Source organism: Nestor notabilis, unplaced genomic scaffold (genome assembly GCF_000696875.1).
Source record: "Nestor notabilis isolate BGI_N333 unplaced genomic scaffold, ASM69687v1 scaffold17741, whole genome shotgun sequence".
Classification (NCBI taxonomy): Eukaryota; Metazoa; Chordata; class Aves; order Psittaciformes; family Psittacidae; genus Nestor; species Nestor notabilis.
In genome coordinates this window covers 54,351-66,965 of record NW_009913808.1, presented here as the reverse complement: position 1 = coordinate 66,965, position 12,615 = coordinate 54,351, and the positions used below count along the sequence as shown (strand labels likewise).

At 48.0% G+C, this 12,615-nt stretch overlaps 2 protein-coding genes across 2 annotated transcripts; one reads left to right on the top strand and one right to left on the bottom strand.

Moving 5' to 3' along the window:
* Positions 1-34: 34 nt before the first annotated feature.
* LOC104412616 (polymeric immunoglobulin receptor-like) lies at positions 35-6,151 on the top strand. The gene is made up of 10 exons (XM_010023371.1): positions 35-120; positions 367-692; positions 1,113-1,442; positions 1,923-2,246; positions 2,691-3,005; positions 3,755-3,938; positions 4,477-4,592; positions 4,924-5,049; positions 5,170-5,228; positions 6,038-6,151. Exons 1-10 carry the CDS (start codon positions 35-37, stop codon positions 6,149-6,151), a joined length of 1,980 nt encoding a protein of 659 aa, XP_010021673.1.
* Positions 6,152-9,424: 3,273 nt separating this feature from the next.
* LOC104412615 (interleukin-20-like) lies at positions 9,425-11,526 on the bottom strand. Its single transcript, XM_010023370.1, has 5 exons — positions 11,368-11,526; positions 11,191-11,256; positions 10,179-10,331; positions 9,721-9,795; positions 9,425-9,616 (listed from the first exon to the last, which is right to left on the bottom strand). The coding sequence occupies exons 1-5, from the start codon at positions 11,524-11,526 to the stop codon at positions 9,425-9,427; spliced, it is 645 nt and encodes a 214-aa protein (XP_010021672.1).
* Positions 11,527-12,615: the final 1,089 nt, after the last annotated feature.

Below are 12,615 nucleotides of genomic sequence, written 5' to 3'. Positions count from 1 at the left end.
GACTTCTGTGCCTTTTCCAGGGAATGCAAGCAAAATGACTTCACTAGCATTGATCCTCCTGCTCACGTTCCTCCCTGCTGAATATGCAAGAGGCAAATACCTCCCCAAGGCATCAAGTAAGTGTAACCTGTCCGGGGTACAGTTCTTGTGGGTGGCCTTAGACTAGAGGTGGCATTACTAAGAGGGGAGCAGTGTTTAGGGAGGGTCTCTACCCCATCAGTGCCGATGGGACCTTTCAGACTGCATGATGCTGCACAGTTCTGGTCTGTGCTTGCCCTGGTACACCTGACCTGCTCTGTAGTCCCATCGGGTTGTGTAGCACAGCCAACACTTACACCCAACCCGTTCTCCTCTTGCAGTCTCAAGCCCTGTGTTCGGACCACGACAGGTATATGGTCTGCTCAACGGGTCAGTCACTGTGACGTGCTTCTACCCTCCCAGTCGAGTGAACAGACATGACAGGAAGTATTGGTGCAAGGAGTCAGCCACGGGCTGCTTAACTGTTACCTCCACCAGCGGCTACACTGCTCCAGGCTACCGAGGCAGAGCCTCCATCACCGACAACCCACAGGAAGAAAACTTCCAGATCAGCATCTCTGAGCTTACAATGGCAGACGCAGGCACCTACCAGTGCGGTGTTGGCATCAACAGTAGAAGGCTCACCCACAAAGTCAATCTGGATGTTTCTAAAGGTAATTACACTCTTGGGGCTCCATAAAGTATTATTTTCTTGGGTGGTTTGTTTTCAATCCCTTTTTAATAAGGCTCCACACACAGTTTGTCCAGTGTTTAAAAGCTGAAGATGCTCCATGCTTCCAGGAAGCAGCAGTTTCCATTTCCCCCATGCTCTTACAGAAGGAATTTTTGGCCTAAAATTCCAGCATTAAAAAAAAAAAAATCAGATTAAACAGCATCACACTGCTGAGCATGGTGTAAACATGGGACACAGATCATGCTCAGGCCATGGCATGATCATATAGTACTGGCACATGATCATATAATATAGTAAAGTAGAGAGAAAGCCTCTGCTAACAAAAGCCTTCAAGAGGTCTCTAGGAGTTGTAGTTACAACAGAGCGGGCAGTAGATGCTGACTGGTCTCTCAACACACAGATTCTCATATACCCGAGGGAGCTGAGCTCTTCTACGTGAAGCTGCACAGCACTTTGGCCATGACCTGCAACTTTGGGAACGACTATGAGAGCATGAGGAAATTCCTGTGCAAGATGAGTAAAACCGGCTGCGTTAACATCATCGATAGCTATGGGAACATTGATGAGGATTACAGAGGGCGAGCTCTGCTGAGCAATACGGAGGCTCCAGGCTCATTCAGCATCATGATCACTCACATGACTTGGGAAGACTCTGGATTGTACCTGTGTGGGGTCGGTGTCTATGGGCAGAGCGGAGAAACAAAGGAACTGGATGTGCACGTCTATGAGGGTAAGCTATTCCCTGAAGGTTTTTTCCTTCACTTCTGCTTCTCTTCAGAAGCATCACCAGCAGTCTCATGTTATTTAACAAGAGCTTCAGTCTCTTTTGCAGAGTGCTGTTATTCCATTCTCTCATCTAAATCCTCCTTTCTACTAATTTAGCTATCTGTAATGTGCTAAATCATCACCGATAAAGCTTGCATCAAGACTTCATGTTCCCAGCTATGTAATCTGGGTAGCCCAAAACTCCAGAAGGCAAATTCTGCCTCCCAGTTTGAGACAAGCGAACTGTCTCTTTGAGTCTTAACTCCTAAAATCTCAAAAAGACACCCTGCCCTTCCCCTAGCAGTGCCAGTCTCCTACCACCTGCACCTCTGAGCTTCGCCTCACCTTGCTTTAGCCATAACAGCATTGATCTGATAATGTTCGTTCTCTTGCACGTGGACACAAGTCAGACATGTAGAGCTGCTCATTTCATTTTTCTCTCCAGAGACTAACGATCCTCAAGTAAAACCCACGATATTTGGAGTAAAAGGAAGTTCAGCGACATTTGAATGCCACTATAAGCCTCTGAAGGGCACCTCAGTGAATTACTGGTGCAAGTGGAGACAGAACGGCTGTTCTCGGATCATAGACAACTCCGGGTACGTGTCAGGCTTGTATGAAGGAAGAGTGGCCATGTATGAGAGCCCAGATAACCAGACGATCACCATCATCCTGAACCAGCTGAAGGACAGTGACGAAGGCTATTACTGGTGCATGACAAATGAGGTGGAAGAGCAGCAGTCATCAACTGAGCTGAAGATCGTGGACGGTATGAGCTTGTGCATTGACGGTTCTCTGCCAGCTCAGTAGGCACAAAAAACCCCTCTAAGCATCACAAAGTAGCAGATCTGGCCTTTTAGGAAGAGCTGCAAGGTCAAACTCTGAACTTTTCTCTCATAAGGTGAAACCTTGTGCCAATTCCCCAACACCTCAGTGGCTTTCAACTGGAAACACAAGGTTTCAGTTTCATGGGAAAGTGTTCACAGAAGTGTCTCATGCAAATATTTCTTAAGCCTTGGGAAAAAACCCAACCAAAAGCCAATCCAGCTTCCACCCAGAGATGCATATACAGCATCCTTACCATGCATTTTGCTATGTAAGGAGCACTTCCCCTCAGAGACACACCTCCTGGTTCACAGTCTCTGGCAGCACCACTACCCGTTGATGACTGTTCCCACCACCATCAGCCTTGATGTTCTGTTTGTCTTTGCAGGACAACCTGGACTACAGGGAAAAGAGGAAGTAGAGGCACAAGAGGGTTCTCAGCTCAACCTGACATGCTCTTACCAGTGCCGGTACTACTCCTACCAGAAGTACTGGTGCAAGTGGAGCAGCACTAGCTGCACCCCCCTGCCTGCTTCTGACCAAAGGCAGCCAGGGTCGGAAGTTACGTGCGACACCGATGACAAGACAGTTATCCTGAGCTTTGACTCGGTGGCAAAGACAGACCAAGGGTGGTACTGGTGTGGCGTGAAGCGCAATGGCCGCTATGGGGAAACCATGGCAGTGTACCTGTCCGTGACCTCAGGTGAGCTCCAAGCCAAAGGCAGCCTTTCTTCTGCTGAGAGGAAAGTCTTCTCCACAGCCGCTAGGTTGCAGCACCTCAAAGCAGAAGGGCTGTCATCCAGGCATCGAGACGCCGGGATCACCCTGATTCTGCACTTGTTACACCTGTTTTCAATCTCTGTTGGTTTTACTTCCCAATCACTAAAACCTTCACCAGTCTAAAAATCATTTCCTTCCACACCATTTTTACTCCTTAGCGCTGTCATCACTAATTATTGCTATTACAATTTGTAGCAGAGAATCGTAGAATCGCTGGGGTTGGAAAGGACCTTAAGATGAACCAGCTCCAACTCCCTGCCCCGGGCAGGGACACCTTCCACTAGAGCAGGTTGCTCCAAGCCCCTGTGTCCAACCTGGCCTTGAACACTGCCAGGGATGGGGCAGCCACAGCTTCTCTGGGCACCCTGTGCCAGCGGCTCAGCACCCTCACAGGGAAGAGCTTCTGCCCCAGAGCTCATCTCAATCTCCCCTCTGGCAGGTTCAAGCCATTCCCCTTGTCCTGTCCCTCCATCCCTTGTCCAAAGCCCCTCTCCAGGTTTCTTGTAGCCCCTTTAAGTACTGGAAGACTGTTATAAGGTCTCTCCTGAGCCAATGTACAGCCAAAACCCACCTCAGTGCCACATCCACCAGATACAGCCAACTAGCTTCTGTGTCACCAGTTCCATGCTGCTGCTCATGCCATTAACAGCCCTTCTTCCCCGGATGATACAGGAGAAAGCGCCAGACACAGCCCGGAGTCCCTGGACGCTGGTGCCCACAGCCCGGAGTCCCTGGATGCTGGTGTCCACAGCCCGGAGTCCCTGGATGCTGATGTCCCCAGCCTTGTCAAGGCCCCCAGCCCTGCTGAGGGTGGGGTTATTCCCCAAGGAAGAATCAACGATGCTGCCTCTGAAAGGTTAGTTCTCTCCAAGCCTGTCATTTATCATGCCTTATACTAATATTAATATATTTCTATTAACCTACTTTTGGTGCTGTGTTTGCACACTCCATGTGTGGTTTAGCAACACAGAAATTCTTGCCCCCAGAGAACTTAAAACATCAGAGGAAAACAGATAATAGTTACAACAAAATGCAAGATGACACAGAATTAATCTCTAACTTAAGCAAATGCAGCCCCAGAAGGAATGGTTGGGGATTCGAGGTACAGAAAAACTCAGTGAAAATCCTCTGTCAAAATCAGAGATTTTTCCTTCACACATTTATAACCAAGCTGCTGATGTAGCTGATTTAGCACAACCTCTGTCCTGCAGTTTTATTTAGTTACTGGTTGATTCTATGTGTTAGTTCATCAGCTGAACTACATCACACTCACTCAGATTTACCACACTGTAGAGGTTTTAGACTGCTGGACATTCATACACATTATTCAGTCTTGAATAATTCAAAGATAACGTATTTCATGGCTTAGTGATCTCTTTTTCCATCCATTGCAGCCCTAATCAAAGTGGCCCCAATACTCTTCTGTTAGTTCTGGCTCCTGTTGGTGCTGTGCTCCTTATCATCACGACAGCTTTTGGTGTGTTCAAATACAGGCAGCTGAAAAGATCTGGTGAGTCCCTGCTCTGCTCCCTGTAGTCTCTCAAAACCTCATATTAAGGTTATATTAATATTAGTATGCTAAGATGAAGGCAATAACGTGTGTGTGCTGGGCTCCCCTTTTCCCCCCCCCCCATGCAGACAAAGGATCCCACTTCTCCCACCAACCCCGTTCAGACCTCTCCATCACACACAGTGCCTGGGCTGAGGCAGAGACCACCCCTCTGTAGGCTCTGCACATCGCATGGCACCGTGCCTCCTTGCACAGAGGCTCTTGGGGTGCTGATGCACTCGCACTGACTCTGAATGAGCCCACAGGGTACTTATCTCCTCCCTCTTAACAGACCTGGTGTCCATTGGGAGCTACAGGACAAACATCAGCATGTCAGACTTCGAGAGCATTAAGGACTATGGTGTGACCAATAACTCCTGTGTGAAAGAGACCCAGGAGACTCGGATAGGAGGGGACGGTAGGTGCTGACTGATGGGATGCTTCCCAGCCCCAGGGTTTGCAGAAGGACCCTACGAAAGCTACAGAACCACCCACTGATGGTGCCCGCACCCCAACACCTCCCTTTCTCTCCCCGCAGAGTTCATCACCACCGCGGCCACGCCGGAAAGTGCTGCCGAGACAAAGAAGGCAAAAAGGGTAAGAGGAGGCAGGAGAGAGCCCACTGACCTGAGAGGCACCAGCACAGCCCTTCACCCTCTGCCAGAGGAGCTGCTCTCTCCCAGGGGCCTTATTTATACCCAGATGCTCCCAACTAACCTGACTCCAGCACCTGCTGCAGATCAGCCTCCGAGGGGGACCTTAACCCTTTCCTGGACCCATGTTTTAGCAGAGACAGTGATAGCAGTCACCTTGCTTCAACCAGTACCTGCAGTCAGCTCCAGGTAGCACCAGGAAGGCTGGGGTTGGGTTGTTATCTTCAATATGAAATACCTGGATGAACCAGAGCCTTCCCCCACTCAGGCAGTGGTTCAGGGCGCAGAGGTAGGCAAGGAGGTCTCTCCCATTTGCAAGGGCTGTGACTTGCTCCTGTGGCCCCTTGGGTTAGGTCATGGTTGAGTGGCACCACTCAGCAGCAGCAGAAGGTGCCAAATGCAAGCCCTTCTTGTTCAAAGCCCCTAACCAAAGGCAGTATGTAGGTGTTTTAAGCACTGAGAGCTGAACTGGAGGAACAAAGGGAACTAACAGGAAACCAGTAAAACCCAGCAGCTGTAGGGCAGGTGAGCTGGATGCCATCATGCAGGGACGGACATGACACAGAGTCCCAAACCTGCAACATCTGGGGTCTTCCCAGGGCTGAGCGAAGGCATGATGATGCTTTCACATTGGTGTGCAGCCTGCCTGTATCATCTTGAGAAGCTCACAGCCCCAAAACATTGCCCTTTCCCTCACCATGTGCTGCTGTGGGTCTGCAGCCCCCTCACAGTGTCCTCCTGTCCCTCCCGTAGAGCTCCAAGAAGGATGCTGACCTCACCTACTCCGCGTTCCTCACCTCCAGCAGCATCGTGCAGGGCAGCTCTGGGGAGCACGCTGCTGCCCCACATGTGTTCCCCCGGATCTGAAGGTGAGGCAAAAGGCAGCAGCATCTGGACCAGCTCCACCTTGAGGACCAGAGCAAGACATCAGCAAGCAGCCCTGGTCCTTACTCTCACAATTTGCTATAGCTTGACTTTTTTTACTGCTTAAATTCAGCTTTTGCTCTTTTATTTTCCCCTCTCATTTTCCTTTAAAGGCAGCAGAAAACCCTCTAGAACCACATTTCACACTTGATTCCTCTAAGCTTTCCCACGCAGAGGCCAGGACTTGCAGACCAGACATTGTCTGAAGTGCTTTTGTACACAAGCAATAAAGAATACCACTAGCTTTCAGCAGACCAGGGGACATGCAGTCCATGGGAGAGCACTGGGAGAGCACACCCAAACTGCTGCAGTAATGGTACAACTGGGGAAGACGGACAGGGCTTTCTCCTCCTTTTACTGCAGCATTAAAGCATCACATCTGGTGTTGCAAACAGCACGGGATGGTAGAAGAAACCTACACTTAATGGAAATAAATGCCCTGCAGATAGTAAAGCAAGTAGCAGTAATGATGGAGTTGGTAGCTCAACAAGGTGTCGGGCAATGGCTGTTTGTGTTAGTCTGCAGACACTGAGTTTTCATCAAGGATAAACCCCAAATTATTCCTGAATCACGGACCTCCCACAATAAGCACCGAGATGAGCTTGGCTCACTGGGAGCAGGAGGGCAGCAGCTCCAGGGACATTTGTGTTTACAGGGCTGCTCTCACACCCACATTGCACCAGTCAGCACCCTACTGCTAGCAAGGCTGGGACCTCAGATATAGAATCCCAGCCTGGTTTGGGTTGGAAGGGACCTTAAAGCTCATCCACACCTTCCACTAGACCCATTGCTCCAAGCCTCGTCCAACCTGGCCTGGTTGTCAGGGTTCAGCTCATCTGCCCCATCTCCTGGGCTGCATCCCCTCGCAGCATGGTGGGAAGGGGGCTGGATACTGGAAAAGCTGCGGAGTGGCCAGGACACGTCCGCGCTCGCCCGGAGTTGCTGGAAATGAATGAATGATTCTGGTGCAATAAGCAAGGTGTGCGCTTGGGAAGTGTCCCCAGGGGGAAGCTGTCATAAAGCTGCAGGAGAAAACCCCTATTGCTCTCCCTTTGCAAAGCTGTTTCCTCTTCAGCCTGCCCGCCGGCATCCTTCCCTCAGCTCCTCTCCTCCCACACCATGCTGGGAGCCACAGAACGAGCTGAACCCCCAGAAACGTGCAGGGGCTGAGCATCCTGCCAGTGAAGCATGCATGGACTGAGGCATGCAACACCCTGCGCAGGAAATCATCAATGAAACGTGGTCAATAACCCCTGTGACAGCTTAAGCTGAGGATATGGAATAAACCCCAGGCTTCTCACTCAGTCTGTGATCCAGAGTCCACCATGATCCATGGAAAGGTCCACAAGGACCTCACCGAGTAGCCCCATCTCTTTCACCAGACTTCATCAAACATGTCAACCACTTTCCTTTGGTCAGTGGCAAGCTGTGGTGTCTCACTACACCACTGCTTCATTCTTGAAGGCTTTTCTTTAACAGATGGTAGTATGTTGAAGATACCTATTGTTCTTAAATGGTTGGTTTCCAGGGTGATGGCATTGACAGATCAGCCTTCACAAATGCTGATAGACCATGGAGGGATGTACTCACCCATTCCTGCCCTAGCACCAGGACAAGTGAAAGTCACACTGCAAAAATTAATGAGAAAGCAAATTAGGAGAATCAAAGACCTGAGAGGCTTCCTTTTGATATAAGCAGATATTTGAGGAAGGATCATGGACAGCCAAGGAGATCTTTCCCTTGACAGTGAATCACCAAATCCCACTCAGCCTGAAGCACATGCAGATGTGCTATAGGCAAATGCTGGTGAGCTCACCCAGCCAGGTCACCACCGAGACTTTTTGGGAAGGGACAAGAAGGGTCTTCCTCCTCCTCTGCGGCTCTCCACTCTGTTGATGCCTGATGAAAAGTGCAGTGCCCACCAGACTGATGCAGGGCTCTGGCAATGCTGGTTTGCAACCAGAGGTCTGTGATGGGGATGAAACCAAAGCAGTAGCTAGGTTCTCCTTGAGGACAGGAGGACCTTTAGTCTTACTCAAGCTTTATGTCTCATGAATGTAGCAGTAAGACTCTATCAGTTGAAATATAAGGACTAGAGTGCTACCAGGGACATAAACATCCATCTGCTCTGGCTGCATTTACCTGGGTCCTGACACCAAGAGTGCATAACACCTCCTGGCTGCATGGAGAGAGGACTTGGGTGCTCTTGGTTCATTTGCTAATGCATTAGGCCTCTGCCATTTGCAGATACTACAGCAATATGTATTTGTGTATTAACACCTTGTGGGAAAACACGATGGAAAAGGGATTTAGAGCATGCAGAACCAGGGGGTACCAGCAATGTGTGTGCAGTCAGTGGTGCCTGAAAAAGCCCCACATGAGTGGAAACAGACCATAATGCACAATAAAAATGGTCTAAGGGACAAGCAGGGGTGATTTAGTATCACACAGCTCTGAACTTTGCTGTCTCTGGCACACCACAAAGGATGCATCACCTCTGGGATGATTGCATTACCAGGAGTGACAGTATCTGCAATGAAAGGGCACCCCAGTGAATTCATAAAGTTTCATCAACAAGAAACATGTAATTCCTCAGAATTTTGACAGACTCATCACAGTTTCAAGTGGGGTTTATTTACAGTAATTGTAGCAGATTTCCACAAAGCTTACAACTCTCAGTAAATTACACGGTACACACACAAACCTTTTTCTATTCAGCAACCACGTATCTTGTGTAGGAACTGTTCTTTTACTGATAAGGCACAAAATATCGTCTCAAAAGGAAACACAGATTTCTAAGGCCTGACATACCTTCTAGGGCCTGTTCTTAGAAGCATCTCTCACCCTGTGAACCTCATTTCAGCCAGATCAAGCAGCAGCAGCCACATAAGACTGAGCCCAGATTTATGAGCACTGCTCTGCAGCATTAACTACACCAGACTCATTCCACCATTCGTGACTGTACATTCCCTATATAAAAAATGATAATTTAAACAATAATTTTATTTTATTAAATGATCACAGCTTATGTCTGTAGCAAGAGAAATCCTTTGAGATCTTCCCTTGGAGAGCATCCTTTGATAGAAGGCAGCTAAGTGAGTGCTGTGCTCATCTCATCAACCTCAATATTTGCACCTTCATGCAAGGGTCTGCTGATGCATTCACCCATGTACCCAACTAGCAGAACACTCAGTGTTTGCCTGGACAGGGGTGCAATCAGTGGGAATCTGCAGTGGTGCAGCACATTGTCTTCCTGCTCACCACTGGAGTGTGCGATGTCCCAGCAGCTTCCTCAGCTCCAGTCACTGGTGGGTTGTTAACACCTTCTGCTCTCTGAGACTTCTCCATCCAGTCTAGTAGGATGTCCAGCTCACCCAGGGATTTCATCGCTGCAGATGTGACATTTAGCTGAAAGGATATAAAGGAGCAAGTTGTAAACAAAGACAAGTACAACCCACTGTAAAGAGAATCTGAGTATCTGTACTAATGACAAGCCTTAGTCATCAACTTACCCCTTCGTAATTTGCAAGTATTTGCTTAAATTTCTCAGTGGATTCCTCTCCACACATGCACTTGTTTTGCTCATGCTAGAAAAATAACATAGAATTCATTCGAGGGGTTAATTGTAAAAAAAAGAGAGAAGCTGGAAATTATAACCTGAGACCTTGTTAATCTGTGGAAAAGGCTGCAGGTCCTTTAATCAGACTTCAGCTAAGAACAGAGTTTACTTCAACAGGCAGAGGGACAGGGTAAATATTGTTCTTGAGAGCTAACGTGGGAGTTTGCTGATGAGTGGGCAAGTATAAAAACTTCCCAGTGAGCAGATGCACTCTTCACATCGTGCTGCTTTGTATCCTTGTTAAAACCATCTTTATAAATAAAGATCCTGTATCTTCATAAAATGTTTAGGTTTATTTATACACCAAGTACTAGGAGATGAAACTAAGCTGACGCAATACCCAAGACTTACACACTGCCTGAGTTTCCTCTTCATGCTGAGGAAGGAGTTGGCTATGCTGCTGATTTTTCGGTTGATGTATGAATCCTCAGTCTTGCAGTGCTTGAAGACTTTGTCCACGTAGAAGTTGAAGAGGTGATGGGTGATGCAGCACCTATCTGAAGACTTAAGGAATAAAATCCATTTCCAAAAGGTCTTCCAAGGTGCTATAAACAGATAATGCCCAACCGTTCTGCCCACATCTAGAATAAACCATCTCTTAACACCAAGCATGGTAGCTGAGCACAGTGGTATGGTTTGATTCTTATAGAGCTTTTCTCAGTGATGCTTAATGTAAACTGGTTACATACCTAGGAAATTATTTTAGACTGCTTTTCCAGGAGTTCCATCCTCAGCAAGTCACATTGAGTTTACAAAACAAACAGCTGATTTTCCTGCCCATGGCAAGGGGTTGGAACTAGATGATCTCTGAGGTCCCTTCTAACCCAAACCATTCTACGATTATGTAGCTAGGTATTAGAGGCTGAGACCTGCAGCAGTGGTCCATGTCTAGTGCTTTATGTTGTAAGGGAGCTGAACAATACTTAGGTATAATATATTTCACCTCCCAAGATCATATTCACCCACTTTTGGATTCTTTAATAGCTTTACCCAAATCCTGGTTCACTTTGCTATGCCTCTGCTGACCGAGCCGGTGAGGAGTGCACCTACGGCTTCTGTAACTGGAGCATCACATGTAACAACAACAAGAATATCTCTGCCCACCATTCCTGGAAAGACAGTCAGGGTGAAAGCCCTGGGGCATGAACTGACAGTGGGGCACCCACCTCCTTTTGCATACGTGATCTACATCACTTTATCCTCCCTGACCTGCTCGGTGACTGTGTTTCACAGGAATTTAGAAGAAGTCATGGCATTGAACAACTTCCCCCGATGCCCTGAGCTGGTACACCTCATCATGGGTGTCAGGGCATGAGGTGGCCAACATCGTTCAGAGAACTGGAGACATTGTAAGGGCACCTACCTTAACCTTGTGCAGAGAGTGCGGGTGGGACAAAATGCTCAGGGTCCTGATGGGGTCTCTGGCTTGCTGCGTGGGAGAAGACACAGATGGTGATGTACATGCTGGCTCCAGAGGGGCTTCAGGACCCACCAGCTAAAGAGCTTCCCCAGCTCTACAAGAGTGTGGAGCAATACTTACAATGTTGGCTTTAATTGCAGTGAAGCCAAGCCTGATCTCAGTCATGCTCATTGAAACCCTGCAGCGTCCAAAGCGGAAGATTCTGTTCCCAGCTGTCGGCATCAGATTCAACCAGCACGACACAGAGAAGAGGCAGAGGAACAGCTGGGATCCCTTCATGCTGCTGCAGGATGCCAGCACAGACCTGTTCAAGGAAGACAATATTGCCTCGCTGCCTTTCCTAAATAACACAATTGTGGTGCTTGTGGAAATTTAGATATTCTGTATAGCATTTGTACATACACACATGTATTAAAAACCCCCACATTGACTGGTATCTCCTACCCATTTCTTTTTTATTCCCCATGTGCAAGAGGGAAAATCAAATAAAGCCAAATATTTAACAGAAGATTCCAAAAGAAGATGAAGAAAAGAAAGCAGTTAAATATTGCATGTAAATAGACAAAGTTATTCCAAAAGAAAATTAATCAGGAAAGTAAATACAGATAAATTACAGTTTTCAAAGTCAACTGACTCAGAAGCAGCAGGAGGTAACTGCAACCGAGAGCAGCAGATCCCAAAGTCTGATCCCAAAAGAAAATGCTTCCCCTCAGAAATACCCCTTCAAAGGAAAGTTGTGTTAGCACTGAAAATTAAGGCTATTAATGAAAAAGAAAACCCTTTTAGAGACACATTAGAGGGATACAAGGGTATACACATAAGCACATAGAGCAAAAGTTTTTTACCTTGTTCTATGATGTAGGTTCACCGGTCTCTCTGGGTCTGACCTGGAGAGCTCTGGAGAACGCGGTTTTATCCAGGTATCAGGAGGAAATAACTCTTGGATTAACTTTTGGAATTTTCCTTGCTTTTCCCAGCATGTATTTCCCTTTGTAATTTACTGAATTAATGAGCTAGTGAAAGGGACCAGCTCCCTCACCCACAGGTGCTTCCCTCACCTACGGAGCCAGGAAATCTTGGCATTGTCGTGTCATCTTCTGTTTGGGAAGAAGGATGCAGCCAAAAGGAGGGACCATCACGGGGGTTACGTCCCCAAAAAGCCAAGCTTGGGTCCTCCCCACAGCATAGACCCCACTGCCAAGCCTCTCCTGGAGAGGAGCTGTTCCCAGCTCATCACAGAGGTGCTGGGATGCAGGAAGCTGAGCAGCACCCCCCGGGATGCAGTGGTCCAAACAGCCCAGGGCTCCTGGCAGTAGGACACATGGTGTGCTAGTAAAAGTAGCATGACTCAGAAAGTTGGCAAGACTT